Source organism: Felis catus, chromosome C2, assembly GCF_018350175.1.
Source record: "Felis catus isolate Fca126 chromosome C2, F.catus_Fca126_mat1.0, whole genome shotgun sequence".
Classification (NCBI taxonomy): Eukaryota; Metazoa; Chordata; class Mammalia; order Carnivora; family Felidae; genus Felis; species Felis catus.
The window spans coordinates 71,993,918-72,012,205 of NC_058376.1; the positions used below are offsets into that span (position 1 = coordinate 71,993,918).

Sequence of the window (18,288 nt, forward strand, 5' to 3'; positions counted from 1 at the left end):
ACAAGTTCATCCTTTTCCCACTGATTAAAATGACTACTACTGTATTACCCAAAGTACCCCAAAACTTAGTGGCTTAAAACAACAAACATTATCTCACAGTTTCTGAGGGTCAGGAATCCAAGAGCAGCTCAGCTGGGTGGTTCGAGCTCAGGATCTCTCATTAGGGTCTAGGGAAGATGTTAGTCATCTGAAGTCTTGACTGGGCTTAGAGGATCACCTTCCACGAAGGCTCACTTATGTAAAAGGCTATTCTGGAAGTCCCATTTCGTTATTGGCTGCTGGCAGAAGGCCTTAGTTCCTTACCATGTGGGCCTCTCCACAGGGCTGCTCACAACAGAGCAGCTAAACTTCCCAGAGCAGGTAACCCAAAAAAGAGAAAAGTCACAGTGCCTCTCAGGACTTAATCTCCCAAGTACACAACATCCCTTTGGGTAATTCTATTTGTATACTTAAGTCCAGCCCACATTCAAGGGGAAGGGAATTGGGCTCTGTCTTTTCAAGGGATGAATATCAAAGAATTTGTGGACATATTTTAAAAATACCAAAGCCATCATGAAGGCACTATAAACTGTTATTTCTAAGCGATTACACTGCCTTAATCATTTTATCTATCTCTGTGCAAAAATATCACATATATTTACTAATAAATTAAAAGCACCCAACTCTCCACCACACATTTTATTTCTCTTTGGTGGTATCTGAAAGTTCTTTCTCTTCCATATAAGTTTTTTTTTAATGTTTTTATTTATTTTTGAGACAGAGAGAGACACAGCATGAGCCAGGGAGGGGCAGAGAGAGAGGGAGACACAGAATCCGAAGCAGGCTCCAGGCTCTGAGCTGTCAGCACAGAGCCTGACGTGGGGCTCGAACTCACAGACTGTGAGATCATGACCTGAGCCGAAGTCGGATGCTTAACCGACTGAGCCACCCAGGCGCCCCTCTTCCATACAAATTTTTAGAGTCAGATGGTTAACCAACTGAGCCGCCCAGGCGCCCCAAACTCTTATTAATTTAAAAAATGTATCTCTGAACTCTTGGATTTTTCAATGTATTTTCTACATTCCACGTCTAATAACAATGGCTTCTTCTTCTTCTTTTTTTAAATCCACAATGGTAATTTACTTATTTTTTAAATGTTTGTTTCTTTTTTGAGAGAGAGAGAGCAAGCACGAGTGGGGGTGGGACAGAGGATCTGAAGCAGGCTCTGTGCAAGTAACAGAGAGCCGGCCGTGGGGCTTGAACTCACAAACCGTGAGATCATGACCTGAGCCGAAGTCGGACGCTCAACCGACTGAGCTACCCAAACTCTCCTAATTAACAATGGCTTCTTTTTCAAGCTCTTATCTTTTGTTTCCTTTTATCATCTCACTGTGCAGACTGAAATCTCTAACACACACTGAACAGAAGTGGTAAACAGCAGGCCACCCTTGTGTTTTCCCAGTCTTAACAGGATATGATTTCAATTTTCTACCATGAAGTATGATATCTGATATAAATTTTCTAGTAGATATCCTGTAACAGGTTAAGTTTCTTCCTATTCCTACTTCATTAAGAAATATCATTCCCTTTCTCTCTAAAAAATAAACATTAAAAAAATGACCATTCCCATGCTTTTCATATTTAAAGTTAATAGCTTAACATTAATTCATTTTCTTTTTCTTGGTATTAAATATGTTTAATATCTTTAATAATTCTATTACTTCTAAGTCTTCCACAAAAGGGCATTGTAGTTCTTCAGTTTATTGCAAATGTACCTTAAAAAAAAAAGCCAACCTTAATGTTGAAGCTGTAATACAAATTTTTAATTACTGGCACTATACTACAAAGCAAAGTAAAGAACATCTTATTTAAATAAAACAAGGATAATATTTCACTGGGGAATATATCCAACACATTTTTTCTCTATATATCTACATCCAACAGTGGTATTTTATAGGCTAATTTAAAAACAAATGCAAATTTTAAAAAGATAAATGAGAGCCATGTTTTTCTCAGGAATACTATTATACACATACCACATAGGTTGTTTTTACAGCAAATACTAGTTTGCCAAACTTCAATGGCAAAACTCTTAAGTCATGAGTTTGGTAGTGTCCACCTAGTTGTTTCTTACTGCCCTGGAGATTCTGTTGGTGGGGAATGTTAAGAAATCATCTTGTTGCTACCATTTCCCTTCTTACAGGTGACTCCACTGTGATAGAATATTCATCTCCTTAAGATGCAAGGCCTAGCAAAAAGCCTCCCACAAATCCACTGGATGTCACAATGTTCTGTTTGAAAAATTCTGTTGCTTCCAGGTGCTGCCGTATTTGCTCATTTCTTAATCTTTTCACTTTGTTTACATCTTTTTCAACTCTCTTCCAGTCAATCTGCACATAGCCACTGTGACCGGCAATCCGAAGAAGAAGGCTACCACGTACTACAGCTGCTGCAAGCTTTCCAACTTTCTGGAACAAAAGTCTTGCACACCTTGGGAATGGGGGTTCCGGGTCGCCATGGTACTGCCAGCGGCCAGCTATGAAGGTGGTCCCTGCCCATCCCCATTAATTCATGTTCTAATATTAGGCCAGCAATGTATTCCTGGCATTATCATTTTGAGTATATTTTCAGCCTTTCTTCTTATTTTCTGATATGGCATTTAAAGTTTTCTAAATATTACTTTAGCCACCTCCCAAAAGTTTTGATGTATATAATACTTTCAGTCCTATTATTTCCACCAAGATTTATTCTTTTTTTCTAAGTAGGCTTCATGCCTTGTGCAGAGCCCAGCACAGGGCTTGAACTCACAACCCTGAGATCAAGACTTGGATGCTTAACCAACCAAACCACCCAGGCACCTCCCATCAAAATTTATTCTTTAACTAAAACGAGTTACTTAGCAGTTTTTCTTAATTTTCACACTTGTGTAGCCTTTTTGCTAATCATTTGACATCTGAGATGAAATCCATATAACATAAAATTAACCATTTTTTTCCTTTAAAAAAATGTTTTTTAGTGTTCATTTATTTTTGGTGAGAGAGAGGGAGAGAGGGAGGGATCAGGGGAGGGGCAGAGAGAGAGGGAGACAGAATCTGAAGCAGGCTCCAGGCTCCAAACTGTCAGCACAGAGCCCGATGTGGGGCTCTAACCCACAAACTGCGAGATCATGACCTGAATCAAAGTCAGACACTTAACTGACTGAGCCACCCAGGTGCCCCTAAAATTAATCATTTTGAAGTATACAATTCAGTGGCGTTTTAGTATGTTCACAAAGTTGTACAACCATCACCTCTATTTAGTTCCAAAACATTTTCATCATCCCCAAAGGAAATCATATATATGTTAAGCAGTAACTCCCCATTCCCAGCTTTCCCCAGGCCCTGGCAACTTTTAACCTGCTGTCTCTACAGATTTACCTACTCTAGCTATTTCATATAAATAAAGTCATATAACAGGCAGCCCTTTTTGTCTGGCTTCTTTCATGTAGCATGTTTCTGAGGTTTATTCATGTCACAGCATGTATCAGTAGGTCACTCCTTTCTAGGGCTGAATAATATTCCACTGCATGGATTATACCACATTTTGTTTACCCATTCATCCCTCAGTGGACATTTGTGTTGTTTCCATCCTTTGGCTGTTTGAAGTACTGACTCAAACATTTGTGTATAAGTATTTGTTTGAATTCCTGTTTTCAATTCTTTTGAGTACATGGGTAGGAGTGGAACTGCTGGGTCATATGGTAATTCTGTTTAATTTTCTGAGCAACTGCCAAATCGCACCATTTTATATTCCCACCAATAATGTACAAGATTCCAATTTCTCTAATCCTTGCCAACACTTACTATTTTCATTTTTTTGGTTTACAGACATCCTAGTGAATGTGAGATGGTATCTCACTGTGGTTTGATTTGCATGACTTACGATCTTGGGCATCTTTTCATATGCTTATTGGCCATATGCACATCACTGGAGTAATGTACATTCATGTCCTTTGCTCATTTTGAAATGGGAATGTTTGTCTTTTAAGTTATATTAAGAATTCTTTAGGGGCGCCTGGGTGGCGCAGTCGGTTGAGCGTCCGACTTCAGCCAGGTCACGATCTCGCGGTCCGTGAGTTCGAGCCCCGCGTCGGGCTCTGGGCTGATGGCTCGGAGCCTGGAGCCTGTTTCCGATTCTGTGTCTCCCTCTCTCTCTGCCCCTCCCCCGTTCATGCTCTGTCTCTCTCAAAAATAAATAAACGTTGAAAAAAAAAAAAGAAAAAAAAAAAAAGAAAAAAAAAAGAATTCTTTACATATTCTAGGGGTGCCTGGGTGGCTCAGTGGGTTAAGCGTCTGACTTCGGCTCGGTTTATGATCTCACAGTTCGTGAGTTTGAGCCCTATGTCGGGCTCTGTGCTGACAGCTCAGAGCCTGGAGCCTGCTTCAGATTCTGTGTCTCCCTCTCTCTCTGCCCCTCCCCTGCTCGCTCTCTGTCTGTCTCTCTCTCTCAAAAATAAATAAATACTAAAAACAAACAAACAAAAGACTTGCATGCTCTACTAACTGAGCCAGCCAGGTGCCCCTATTTTTAAAGTCTAGATTGTGGTTCTTTAACTCTTCCAATTGTTAATTACTATGGGAAAGCTTATATCCTCATAAAATCATCAACTCTACCTACTGCTGGAGGGGCACTGTGAGGAGACTAAATCACTCTACTACTGACTACCTGACTCATGCTTTTTGTATAATAGGGAAGAAATATAATGCATAGACTGGGGAAAAGAGGGTAGGGAAATGACCTAGATGCCAAGTTACAACCTCCTTCAGTAAGGATGACCTTATATAAGACCAGCTTTTTCTTATCTGAATCTAGACCAGGAGAAAAGGGAATCCAACTGGTTAATTTTGAGAAAATGGGAACATGAAAATCCTGAAGAATCAAGATAAAGAAGACTTCGTACCTCTCTTCGTGCTAGCCAGGTGTCTAAGCTATGTGAGTAGCAGCCTTATTTTCACTTTACATCAATCTCAGACCATCTCAGACCATCTGGAGAGTTTTCACAGATTTCATGGACTGAATTTTATTTATCAGTGGACTCTATGAACAAAAACGCCAGCATACAGTAAGTGATCAATAAATAGTTGATAAATAGTCATGTTCACTTACTTCTGAATATCTCCAGTGTTTGTTTGTTTGTTCTTACTCTTCTTTTGAGACTTGGTTGTGACTGTATCAGATTTTCTGGAATTCAAGGGAGAAGTCAAGACACTTCCGTCACAGAAATTGTTCTTCAACAAGAGAAAAAGCATAACAGATATTATTTTTAAAATTATAATAAAATAAGCTATTATTTTGACTACTTCAGACTCCACAACAAAATTTTTCAGGAATTATGCACACATTTAAATTCTACATATCCTTCGAATAATAGTGACCATGCAAAAATTAGTATAAATAAGATTCAATCCATCCAAATTGGTCTACATTAATTGCATTTTTACTCTACATTAAAAGCACAAAGGGCATGATATTACTAATATCCATTTTTCTAATGAATGGCTTCATATAATTATAGCTACCTTAATCTATAGGGGAAAATTGTGGCTATGCCTGGAATATAAGCTAATTTTATGTAAAGATAATTTCATTGGGGATTTAAGAACATACCAATATCATAAATATTTACTTGCTGTTACCAGTCTCATAATATTCTTACTACACTACTGGAAAAATTAATATAATTGGTGGTGGTAGACATTTGGTTTTGGACCACAAACTTTTCCAAGTAAACCCAAGAATTTTTAAATTTTTTTAATGTTATTTTTGAGACAGAGAGACAGGGCGTGAGCAGGGGAAGGATACAGAGGGAGACACAGAATCTGAAGCAGGTTCCAGGCTCTGAGCTATCAGCACAGAGCCTGATGTGGGGTTTGAACCCCCAAACCATGAGATCATGACCTGAGCCAAGGTCAGATTCTTTTTTTTTTTTTTTTTACATTTTATTTATTTTTTTGATAGAGAGAGAGAGAGAGAGAGAGAGACAGAGCACAAGTGGGGGAGGGGCAGAGAGAGACGGAGACACAGAATCTGAAGCAGGCTCTGAGCTGCCAGCACAGAGCCCAACGCGGGGCTCGAACTCACAAACCGTGAGATCATGACCTGAGCCGAAGTCGGACGCTTAACAGAATAAGCCACCCAGGTGCCCCCAAAGTCAGATTCTTAACCGACAGAGCCACTCAGGCACCCCAAGAATTCTTCTAAAATATCAACAGTTCCACTCTTACAATCCCTGTTAAAAACAAGAGGGATCAGAACAAGATTCTTAAAAGACAAGATTCTTAAAAGACATCTCTTTGATGTATTTTCTTACTGATCTCATTTGTTATTCTCCTGGTCAATGTCTTTTATTTAATTTCCTAATTATGTACATTTTTAAAACTATTCTACTATAATTTTAAAAGAAAAAATATATTAAAAAGAGTATATAATCTAAAACTTGGATACACTAATAGGGCACCTGGGTGGCTCAGCCCAGGAAGTATCTGACTTCGGCTGAGTTTGAGGCCCGCATTAGGCTTTCTGCTGTCACAGCAGAGCCTGCTTCAGATCCTCTGTCCCCCACCCTCTGCCCCTCCTCCACTCACGCTCTCTCTCAAAAATTAATAAACATTTTAAAAAATAAAATAAACTTGGGTACATTATTATGAACAGTGGGCCTCTCAAAAAAAAAATCGCAGTTCTGGATATACTTCTTTTTGGTAATTATATTTTAGGATATTTGTTGTTTGAAAGCAGAGGGATTGTTTTTAGAGGCTCTGAAACCCAAAGGCACATCCGACTTCCCTAGATACCTCTGGGAATGGTACTCCCTAAATCCTATCCCCAGAGATTCTGATTCAGTAGATTTAGAAACGGTATGGGAATTTGTATTTTAAAAGAACCCCAAATGAATTCTGCCACCTTCTTTCAAATCACTAGATCTCACTGTACCCTCAGGTCTTACAGTATGGTTTTATCATCTTTTCTTCTATTCATTTTTCCTAAGGCAATAATTTAACTACAGCAAGGTAATAAAATTCATGTCTACTGTAGTATTTAAAGCTTTAATGTGCTTCACTCCCAAAAAGTGATTTACATCCATAGAATGGAATATTCTGCCACTCTTAAAAAAAAAAAAAAATTACATAAGACTGTGTAGTTACACTGGGGCGCCTGGGTGCCCCAGTGTCAGTTGGTTAAGTGTCTGACTTCATTTCAGGTCATGATCTCACAGTTCATGAGTTTGAGCCCCACATCAGGCTCTGTGCTGACAGCTCAGAGCCTGGAGCCTGCTTCAGATTCTGTTTCCTTCTCTCTTTGCCCCTCCCTCACTTGCACTCTGTGTGTCTCTTTCTCAAAAATAAACATTAAAAAAATTAAAAATAAAACAACTGTGTAGTTACATAAAATCTCTAAGACATATCAAGTGAAAAAAGACAAAAAGAACAGTGTGCTTGATACATCCTTTTTAGGTGAATAAGAAAAAATAATAAACTGTTAATAGAATGCTAACCTCTGGGGAAAGAGACTGATGGAACAGGAATGGGAATATAGATGTGGAAGGGGAGAGAGGAAGCTTTCCTATATATTCTGAATTTACTAACATACCAGGAAGAATACTTGAATCAGAGCAAATATATAACAACATGCAAAAAAACAAGAACAAAAAAAAACGTGTTTTGCTTTTAAGTAGAGCAAATGTCAGAAAAACTCCCTCAGATCTTTGAAACCCACGCAAAGCAACAGGAACGTACTTCAAAGTACTCTCCTAAAACTTACAATATTAATGCTTAGCTTTCTTGCTAGTTCTTCATCACTTTTCAGTTGTTCTTCCATCTCTCTTCGCCTCTTTTCTGCCTGTTGTTTTTCCTCCTCTTCTTCCTCTGCCAATAATCTCTGTATGTATGCTTCGCTGGCTTTGTTTTCTTCTTCCTCACTGGCCCGTCGCTCTGCTTCCACCTTAAAAAAATAATTAATAAAGAACACTTCTCTGAACTTTTGATTATACTTGCAATATTTCTCTTTTCTTAACAGCAATTCTTTTTCTTTTCTTTTCTAGAGAGAGAGAGTACAAGCTGGGGAGAGGGGCAGAGAGAGGGAGAGAATCTTGAGCAAGCTCCAGTCTCAGAGCATGGCAAAAGACAAGAACAGACATTTCACTCCCCAAAAATTATAAAAATGTCCCTTAATTATATGAAAAGATAATCTTTCTCATAATAAGAGAAATAACAATTAAATCTACACTGAAATAGGACTTCCAGCTTCCAGTAATGATAGAGCAAAACACTGGTAGAAGATATCTTCCAACAAAAACCGACTTTAAAACCTGGACATTATACTGGGGCACCTGGGTGGCTCAGCTGGTTAAGCGTCAACTTCAGCTCAGGTCATGATCTCACAGTTCATGAGTTTAAGCCCTGCATCAGGCTCTGTGCTGAAAGCTCAGAGCCTGGAGCTTGCTTTGGATTCTGTGTCCCCCCTCTCTCTCTGGCCCTTCCCCACTTGTGCTTTGTCTCCCTTCCTCTCTCAAAAATAAATACACATTAAAAACAAAAAACAAAAAACCTGGGCATGATAAGCAATTACCGAAGGAACTGGAGAGTGAACATAATCAGACAAACTGCTCCTCCTGGCTTCAAGCCTAGAGCTGACATAATCTGACACTGGTGGAAACTGACCCCACACTTAGAGTCACTTGATATTCTAAAAGGTTCAGAGAGAATTTACTGGGGAAAAGATGCTCGTTACAATACATGGGGGTAGAATATACAATATCTGTATGAGTAAAAAATGAATCTCAACTCCACCTCATGTCATACTCAAAAACTAATGGAATTGATTATATATCAAAACATAAGAACTAAAACAAATTCCAGAAGAAATTTTTGTGACCTTGGGTTAAGCAAAGTTATCGAGCTACATACCTAAAATAAGTAAATGTTCCTATACTGAAATTTACCATAGATAAATTCTACCTCAACAAAGCTTTTTTTTTAAAGAAACACTATGCCAATACCATTCTCATACATCAGATTAGCAAAAATTCAAAAGCCTGAAGTACTCTATTTTTCTTTCAAAATTTTTAACGTTTATTTATTTTTGAGAGGGAGAGAGCCCACACGAGAGTGGGGGAGGGGCAGAAAGAGAAAGGGAGACACAGAATCTGAAGCAGGCTACAGGCTCTGAGCTCTCAGCACAGAGCCCAATGCGGGTCTCAAACTCATGAACTGTGAGATCATGACCTGAGCCAAAGAAAGCCTGACAGTACTCTGTTGACAAGTGTGTTTCCAAACAGGTACTCTCATTGGGAATACAAAATGTACCCCAATCAAAGAGAATTTGACAGATCTAACAAATCTATATATCATTTACCTTTTAACCTGGCAATCTCATATCTAGAAATTTGCCCTGAAGGGGCGCCTGGGTGGCGCAGTCGGTTGAGCGTCCGACTTCAGCCAGGTCACGATCTCGCCCTCTGTGAGTTCGAGCCCCGCGTCGGGCTCTGGGCTGATGGCTCAGAGCCTGGAGCCTGTTTCCGATTCTGTGTCTCCCTCTCTCTCTGCCCCTCCCCCGTTCATGCTCTGTCTCTCTCTGTCCCAAAAATAAATAAAAACGTTTAAAAAAAAAATTAAAAAAAAAAAAAAGAAATTTGCCCTGAAGATATACTTCTAATAATATTAAAATATACATGCACAGTATTGCAGTACTATATGTAATTAGAAAATATATAGTATGCAATATTTAATAAATGAGCGGTTATATATATGTTTACTCATAAAAGATACCAAAGGAAGGATAAACTACCCAGTGATAAAATTAGTTATCTACAAGGTGGGTGGACACAGGGTGGATAAGATACAGGAGGGAGTTATTCTGAGAGTAACTTTTATGTAATTTTTATGTTTGGGTGCATGTTAATATTCTACACATTCAGGGGCACCTGGGTGGCTCAGTCAGTTAAGCATCTGACTTCGGTTCAGGTCAGGATCTTGCAGTTCATGGGTTCAAGCCCCATGTCAGGCTCTATGCTGACAGCTCAGAGCCTGGAGCCTGCTTCAGATTCTGTGTCTCCCTCTTTCTCTGCCCCCTCCTGCTCACGCGCACGTGCTCTCTCTTTCACAAAAATAAATATTAAAAAAAAAATATTTTTAAGATAAGGAAGGGAAAATGAAAAAAAAATCACTATCACATGAGTACCAATTATATATAAATAAAAGCTACTTTCTACCTATTTTAAACATGTAAAAAATAAAGCTTTTAAAGTACACTAAAATTAATTTTATTACAATATATATTATTTACATAGGCACATAAAACTGTATGTAAAATCTAAACTTGAAAACACAGCAGAGAATTTTTCCAAAAAAGAATAACCATTTAGGGCACCTGGGTGGCTCAGTTGGTTAAATGCCCGACTCTTGGTTTGGGCTCAGGTCATGATCTCATGGTTTGTTAAGATCGAGCCACATGTTGGGCTCCACGCTGACAGCCTAGAGCCTGCTCAGCCTAGAGCCTGCGTGGGATATTCTCTCTCTCTGCTCCTCCCTCTCTCTCAAATAAATAAACTTAAAAACAAAAAAGGTAACTATTTAGCACCTACCTTGCTTATCTCCTCTTCATATTCTCTTCTCAATTCCCCAGGTTTACTTAATAAGCGAACTGGCTGATAGTCATCAACTGTCAGAGATCAAGGAAGAAAACAATATTATAGGCAACAAAGAATTTTATGGCTAGCTTTGGTCTTTCACTAAACCTATATTAACCTGAAAATGTGATATTAAATGTACAATTATTAACAGTTATAGCAGTATCTTCTCTACAGAATTCCATTTTAAAAGAAAAGTCCATAGATTTTCTGGTTCAAAATGGCACATAAGTACATATACTTAACTCCTGTTCTAGAATCTGTTAAAATAACAGTGAAAGCAGTTTTAAAAAGTAATCCTACAACATCAAAGAGATTAGGGGAAGGGTCCATCAGTAAAAAGGAAACTTTAATAAATTTCTACAAAATGAGAGGCCGATATAAAAGAGGTGACTTATATAGAAGAATGAAGAAAAATGCAACCCTTGGAAGTGCGACACCTGCCCCATATACCTGAAAGGCAGCTCAGGCTCAAAACCACAACGCATAATAGAGACCAGAATGAATGAGTGTAGGACAGGAAATTCAAAGTTTATAATCTGTTAAATCAGAATACTTGGTTGGTAGGCATTTCTTCCTAGATATTAAGTGTACATATCACAAACAAAAGTTATTTTTTAAAGAAACTAAATTGTCTGGACAGAGCCAATGCAGCTAATATGAAAGGTGATGACCCAGAGAAAAGCCTTCTAAAATTTGGCACTCAGGGACAGCAAAGCATAATGGCCAGTTTTAACCTCAAACATTATCTGCCAGTCACCAATGCCAATGTATGCACAAGGAGTTTTATTCTAGGGCCTCATTTTTAAATATGAAAGCAAAACCAAGAATCATCAGACATTTCAAACAAATCTACAGGACTACAGAAACACTAAAATGCAAAGAAGGAAAAAATAATCTTGAGTTGAATCCAGAAAAAGAGAACACAACTGCTTATTTACAGGGGCAGCTGTTACTCAACTCCAGCTGACTACTGCCACCAGGAAACTTAGGTCTGTCTTTGTTATATTTTCTGATTTTTTCAAGACAATCCAGAAATCTATATGTTAGTGTAAAATCTGTAAATTTTAAATGTTGGCACTGAATGGGTAACAGAAAGCATGTCTGTAGCCTTTACATGGCTTGCAGGCCAGTTGTTTGCAAATTCTGCAACAGAGGAACTAAAAACAGTAATGCAACTCCATTACCAGTAGCAAAGAAGTATACTAAATTCTTATTTTAGCTGCTGACGAGGATTCATCTGAGACAATACAGTGGGAAATACAGGAGAGAGAAGTGTAAGGCTCCTGAAAACTTGGTAGGGGTTATAAACAAAGCGCAAGAAGCCAGGAGGGACAGCACTTTAATTATAGCATTTCTAATAAAGGAGGACACGGTATGTGTAGAGAGGTAGTGTAATATCAGATGTGACAGCTTAGGTGGTGGGCACACTTTTTCTGTAAAGGGCAAGATAATAAATATTTTATGCTTTGTGGGCAATGCAGCCTTTGTTGCAGTAATTCAACTCTTGCCACTGTAAGCGCAAAAGGAATCACTGACATAGATGAGTACAGTGCCTCTGTTCTAAAAACACTTCATTTACAAAAAGAGATGTGGGCCAAATTTGGCCTGTGGATGACAAAGTTCTCAGAAATTGTGTGTGTGTGTGCGCGCACACATAAGCGCACATGTGCGGTGGTGTGGTGAACATTAAACAATTGTAGACAACTGGAAAAGGAAAACTGTTTCCTTTTATCATTAAAGGAGTTCACTTAATAAAGAATAAAAATAGCCAGAATATTATGAAAATTAAAAGACAACCCATAGAATGGAGGAAAATATTTGCAAATCATAGATCTGATAAGGCATTAATATCGAGAATATACAAAGAACTCCAACAACTGAACAACACAAAACAAGCTCAGTTAAAAACATGGGCAAAGGACTTCAACAGATTTTTTTTTTCCAAAAAATATGCAAATGGCCAACAAGCACATTAAAAGATGCTCAATATCACTAGTCATTAGGGAAATGCAAATCAAAACCACAAAGAGATACCACTTCATACCCATTAGGGTGGCTATTATAAAACAAAATAGTAAGTGTTGACAAGCAGATGGGGAAACTGAAATCCTGGTGCACTGCTGGTGGAAATGTAAAATGGTACAGCCCCTATGGAAAGCAATATGGTGGTTGCTCAAAAGAATTAAACAGAATTACCATAGGACCCAGGAATTCCTTTCTGGGTACACAGTCAAAAGAGTTGAAAGCAGGAACCCAGATACTTGTACACCAATGTTCACGGCAGCATTATTCACAACAGCCAAAAGTGGAAGTAATCCAAGCATTTATCAACAGATAAATGGATAAATAAAATGTGGTAAATACATACAGTGGAATATTATTGTCATAAAATGGAAGCCAATTCTGATACATGCTATAACAAGGATGAACCATGAAGATACTATGCTAAGTGAAATAAGTCAGACACAATAGGACAAACACCCACTATAATGTTACTTACACAAGATACCTGGAGTAGTCAAATCTGACATAAATAGAATGGTGGATGCCAGGGGTTAGAGGAAGGGGGAATTGGGGAATTATTGTTTAATGGGTACAGTTTCAATTGGAGAAGATGAAAAAGTTCTAGAGATGGATGGTGGTGATGGCTGCACACCAATGTGACTGTACTCAATGCTGCTGAACTGTACGCTTAAAAATAATTAAAACGGTAAATTTTCTGTTATCTGTATTTTACCACAAAAAAAAAAAAAACCCAATAACAAGAAGAAGCAAAACTTCTGTTAAAAAGAAAACCACGGAATGATGGCTTGTTTCCTTCCACTTAGAGAGTCGCATGCTCTTTGTGGTCATTTTGTAGAATAAAGACCATCTTGGCTAATCACCCATTGTTAATCTTGTGTGGCAACATTGGATTTTTACTTAAAGATTTAAAATGGCTTTTCAGGGAGCACCTGGATGGCTCAGTCGGTAGAGTGTCCAACTCCACTTTGGCTCAAGTCATAATCCCAGGGTGGTGGGATCAAGACCCATGTGGGGCTCTGCGCTGAGTGTGGAGCCTGCTTGAGATTCTCTCTCTCTCTCTCTCTCTCTCTCTCTCTCTCTCTCTCTCTCCCTCTTGCCCCTCTTCCCTGCTTGTGTGCTCTCTCTCTCCTCTAAAATAAAATAATAAATAAATAAATAATAGTAAAATGGCTTTGGAATAAACACAAAAAAAGAAGAGAAAAGAAAAAAGAAAAACACAGAGGAGCCATAAAGGAGCCACTAAAGGCCCCACATCAGTAAATCAAGATTTAGTATCTAACCTAACTTCAGCTTCAACCCCCTCAAACGTAACCTTTAACTTCCCAAACTGTAATTTCCTGTAAGCAGTATCCTGAGAGACCCCTTCCTTCTTAGGAGGACAACTTTGCCTAAACACTGCAGTCCTTGCTAATAAATTGTGGTGTTCTTTAAAATTTTTCTAATGTTTATTTTTTATTGAGAGAGAGAGAGTGCACATGCGTGAGAACGCGCAGGGGAGGGGCAGAGAGAGAGAGGGAGAACAGAATCTGAAGCAGGCTCCAGGCTCTGAGCTGTCAGCATAGAGCCCAATACAGGGCTTGAACTCATAGACGGTGAAATCATGACCTAAGCAGATTTCAGACGCTTAACCGACTGAGCCCCCCAGGCATCCCTGGTTTTTTTGTTTGTTTGTTTAATGCCTCTTCTCTGCCTTTCCTTTCCTGCAGCTCAGTGGAGCTCTCCACTGTTGGTTAGATGAGATGCTGCCTGATTCATGAATCATTTAATAAAGTCAATTAGATCTTCAAATTTACTTGGTTTAATTTTTTTTAAATGCTTCTGTATGATGACAAACATCACAAAATTAAAAACAAACAACAAACTGGGAGAAGTTATTTGCAAATACATAAATCAATAGAGATTTAATGTCCAGAATATAACAAGAACTTTTACAGATTAAGAAAAACACACTACATTAATGGGCAAAGAAACATACAATTTACAAAAGATGCTTAACTATAGTAAGCAGAGAGAACTGTAATTTAAAAAAGAAAACAAAACAGAGGTGCCTGGCTGGCTCAGTCAATTAGGTGTCTGACTTCAGCTCAGGTCATGCATGATCTCACGGTTCGCAGGTTCGAGCCCCACATCAGGCTGTCTGCTGTCAACTCTCTCTGCTCCTCCCCAACTTGTGCATGCTCCCTCTCTCAAAAAGAGGAAAAAAAAAAAAACCAGGGAACTACTGAGACTTTTAAAGTTTACTTATTTGTATACAAGGTAAATCTAAACTGAGATCAGTAACTTTCTCAACCAAAGACACAACAAATTAAAATTGTCCTAATAGGCTTCTAATGTCCAGGTGCAATTATTTGCTATTTCTAAGTATATGATGAATTTGAAAAAAATCAGTTTTATGGGCTAAAACTAGACTATGACAGTCAATTTTTGCCATCTGTTGGAAATAACTTATCAACACTATGCAATTTTGGTTAACTCAAATTTCTGTTGTGACACACTCAAATGTTCCCACTGCACTTAATATTGCTGTCTTACAGTGAGTGTTCTTCCTGAGCAGCCAAGATTCATTAAAGGAATTTTATCCCCATACTCTTTATTTTGAAAGAAAAATCCACATTAATCAAAGAACTGAATGTCCAATACTGGACCAAACCCAAAAATCATAATAAACCTAACAAACAATTAATTAAGCTGTTTATACAAATATTTTTTCATCACTCTATTTGACTCTGCTTACATCTTCATGGAAATAAAGTTTTCTTCTCCTAATTAAATTTGCTCAGCCAATCTTCCTCTGAAGCCTGTAGGGTTCCTTGACTCTTCCTAGTTTCTAGTGGTTTACCAGCAATCTCCAGTGTTCACTGGCTTACAGATGCGTCATTCCAACTCTGTCTTCACACAGTGTTCTCACTGTGGGTTTACTGTGTGTCTGTCTCTGTGTGCAAATTTTCCCTTTTAGAGAGGACACCAGTCATAATGGCTTAGGACCCACACTAACGACCTTAACTTGACTACCTCTATAGACGCTATTTCCAAATAAGGTCTGAAGTATTAGGGGCCAGGACTTCAACATATCTTTTGAGGAGACACAATTCAACATATAACAATGTGTAAACTGTCCTCACTGAAAAACTATAAAACATTACTGAGAGAAATTAGAGAAGACCCAAATAAATGGAGAAAGAGACTATTTTCATGGGTACAAGGGCTCTACGTTAAGATGTCAATTCTCCCCAAACTGATCTAAAAATTCAACACAACCCAAATCAACTCCCACTATGCTTTTGGTAGAAATTGACAAGTTGATTAAAATCTACATGAAAATAGAAAGGACCTAGAATATCCAAACATGAAAAATAATTACAAAGTTGGAGAATTATCACTACGTGACTTCAAGACTTTCTATATAGCCACAGTAATCAACAGTGTGAGATTTTTTTCTTATAAAGTCTTTCTAAAACTTTTTTAACGTTTATTTATTTTTGAGAGAGAGAAAGCAAGAGGGAGAAAGAGAGAGAGGGAGAGGGGCAGAGAGAGAGGGAGACACAGGATCCGAAGCAGGCTCTGCGCTGAGCAGAGAGTCTAATCCAGGGCTTGAACTCACGAATCGTGAGATCATGACCTGGTGCTGAAGTTGGACCCTTAACCGACTGAGCACCCAGGTGCCCCTCAACAGTGTAATTTTAACATTAAAATCAACAAATCAACCAAACAGGCTTGTAAGAAAAGTCTTTTCAACAAAGGGACAGGAGTAAGCGATATCCACACAGGAAAAAATTAACCTCAACCCCTATCTCACACAATATTCACAACATTTAGAATGGTCCATAGACCTAAACAAAAAAGCTAAAACTATAAAGCTTTTATTTATTTACTTACTTACTTATTTATTTATTTATTTATTTACGTTTATTTATTTTTGAGAGAGAGAGAGAAACAGAGCAGGAGTGGTGGAGGGGCAGAGAGAGGGAGATACAGAATCCAAAGTAGGCTCTAGGCTCTGAGCTGTCAGCACAGAGTCCTATGTAGGGTTTGAAGCCATGAACTGTGAGATCATGACCTGAGCCAAAGCTGGACACTTAACCAACTGAGCCACCCAGGTGTCCCTAAAACTATAAAGCTTTTAGAAAAAACATAGAAATATTTTTATATTACTACAGAAGATAAAGTTTTTCAGAACACAGAAAGTAATAATCATAAAAGGTAAAGTTTATTAATTAGACTTCATGAAAATTAAAAATTTTAGCTCAACAGGGCACCTAGCTGGTTGATTCAGTGGAGTATGCAACTCTTGATCTCAAGGCTGTGAGTGGAGCCCCACATTAGGTGTAGAGTTTACCTTAAAAAATAGATAAATAAAATCTTTAAAAAATGTTTTCAGCTCATCAAGAAGACACCATTAAGAAAATGAATAAGCAAGACACAGCCTGTAAGAAAATATTCACAAAACAACTTGCAAAGTACTGGTATTCAAAATATATAAAGAACTCCTACAACTTAATAATACAAAGATAAACCTAAGGCAAAAAATTCAGACAGACACTTAATAATGGAAGATATATAAATCATCAATAAACAATGAAGATTCAACATCATTAGTCACCAGGAAAATGCTAATTAAAACTACAATGAGATACGACTACAAATCTATCAGTACGGTTAGATAGGTAACACCAAATGTTGATGAGCATGTTGTAAATGAACTAAACGTGTCACCTAAATTCTATGTTGAAACTTTAATCTAACTGGATAGTATCTGGAGGTAGAAACTTTGGGAGGTAATTAGGTCAGAAGGGTAGACCCCTCCTGACTAGGATTAGTGCCCTTACAGGAGGCTAATAAGCTTAGCTAGCTTTCCACCAGGTAAAGCCATAACCAGGAAGCGGGCTCCCACAAAGAACTAACTCAGACAGTAACTTGATCTTAAACTTCCTAGCTTCCAGAACTGTAAAAAAAATAAATTTCTGTTTAAGCCACCTCGTCTATATACTTCATTATAGCAGCCCAAACTAAGACAGATGTGCAGAAACCAGAATTTGCAAACATTGTTGCTGGTATTAGACAATACAACCATTCTGGAAAATGATAGTTTTTTATATAACTAAGCATATACCTACTCTAAGCAATTCTACTCCTAAGTATTTACCCAAGAAAAAATGAAAACATATGACCACACACACAAAAAAAAACTATTATAAGAATCTTCACAGCAACTTTTTTTTTTAATTTTTTAAAAATATTTATTCATTTTTGGAAGACAGAGACACAGCACAAGCAGGGGTGGGCGGAGAGAGAGGCAGACACAGAATCCGAAGCAGGTTCTAGGCTCCAAGCTATCAGCACAGAGCCTGACGTGGGGCTCCAACTCATGAACCGCAAGATCATGACCTGAGCCGATGTCGGACGTTCAACTGACTGAGCCAAGCAGGCGCCCCTTTTTTTTTTCTTTTTAATTTTTTTTTAATAATAGCAACTTTATTCATAAGCGCCAAAACCTGGAAATAGCTGGGACACCATAAACTGGAGAACCGCCAACAAAGTATAATACAGTCAAATGGTAGAATGATATTTAAAAATAAAAAGAAATTGGGGTGTCTGGGTGGCTCAGTTGGTTAAACGTC

The 18,288-nt window shown here is 38.2% G+C and overlaps 1 protein-coding gene across 2 annotated transcripts in view; it reads right to left on the reverse strand.

The window, feature by feature from the left end:
* RNF168 (ring finger protein 168) overlaps positions 1–18,288 on the reverse strand; it is a 43,582-nt gene that overhangs the window by 10,738 nt on the left and 14,556 nt on the right. For both annotated transcript variants that reach the window (XM_019839937.3, XM_003991771.6), the window contains 3 exons: positions 10,598–10,674; positions 7,777–7,956; positions 5,125–5,246 (listed from right to left, as the gene is read on the reverse strand). In XM_019839937.3, the coding sequence (XP_019695496.2) occupies positions 5,125–5,246; positions 7,777–7,956; positions 10,598–10,674 (379 nt within the window). The remainder of the gene's footprint in view (positions 1–5,124; positions 5,247–7,776; positions 7,957–10,597; positions 10,675–18,288) is intronic.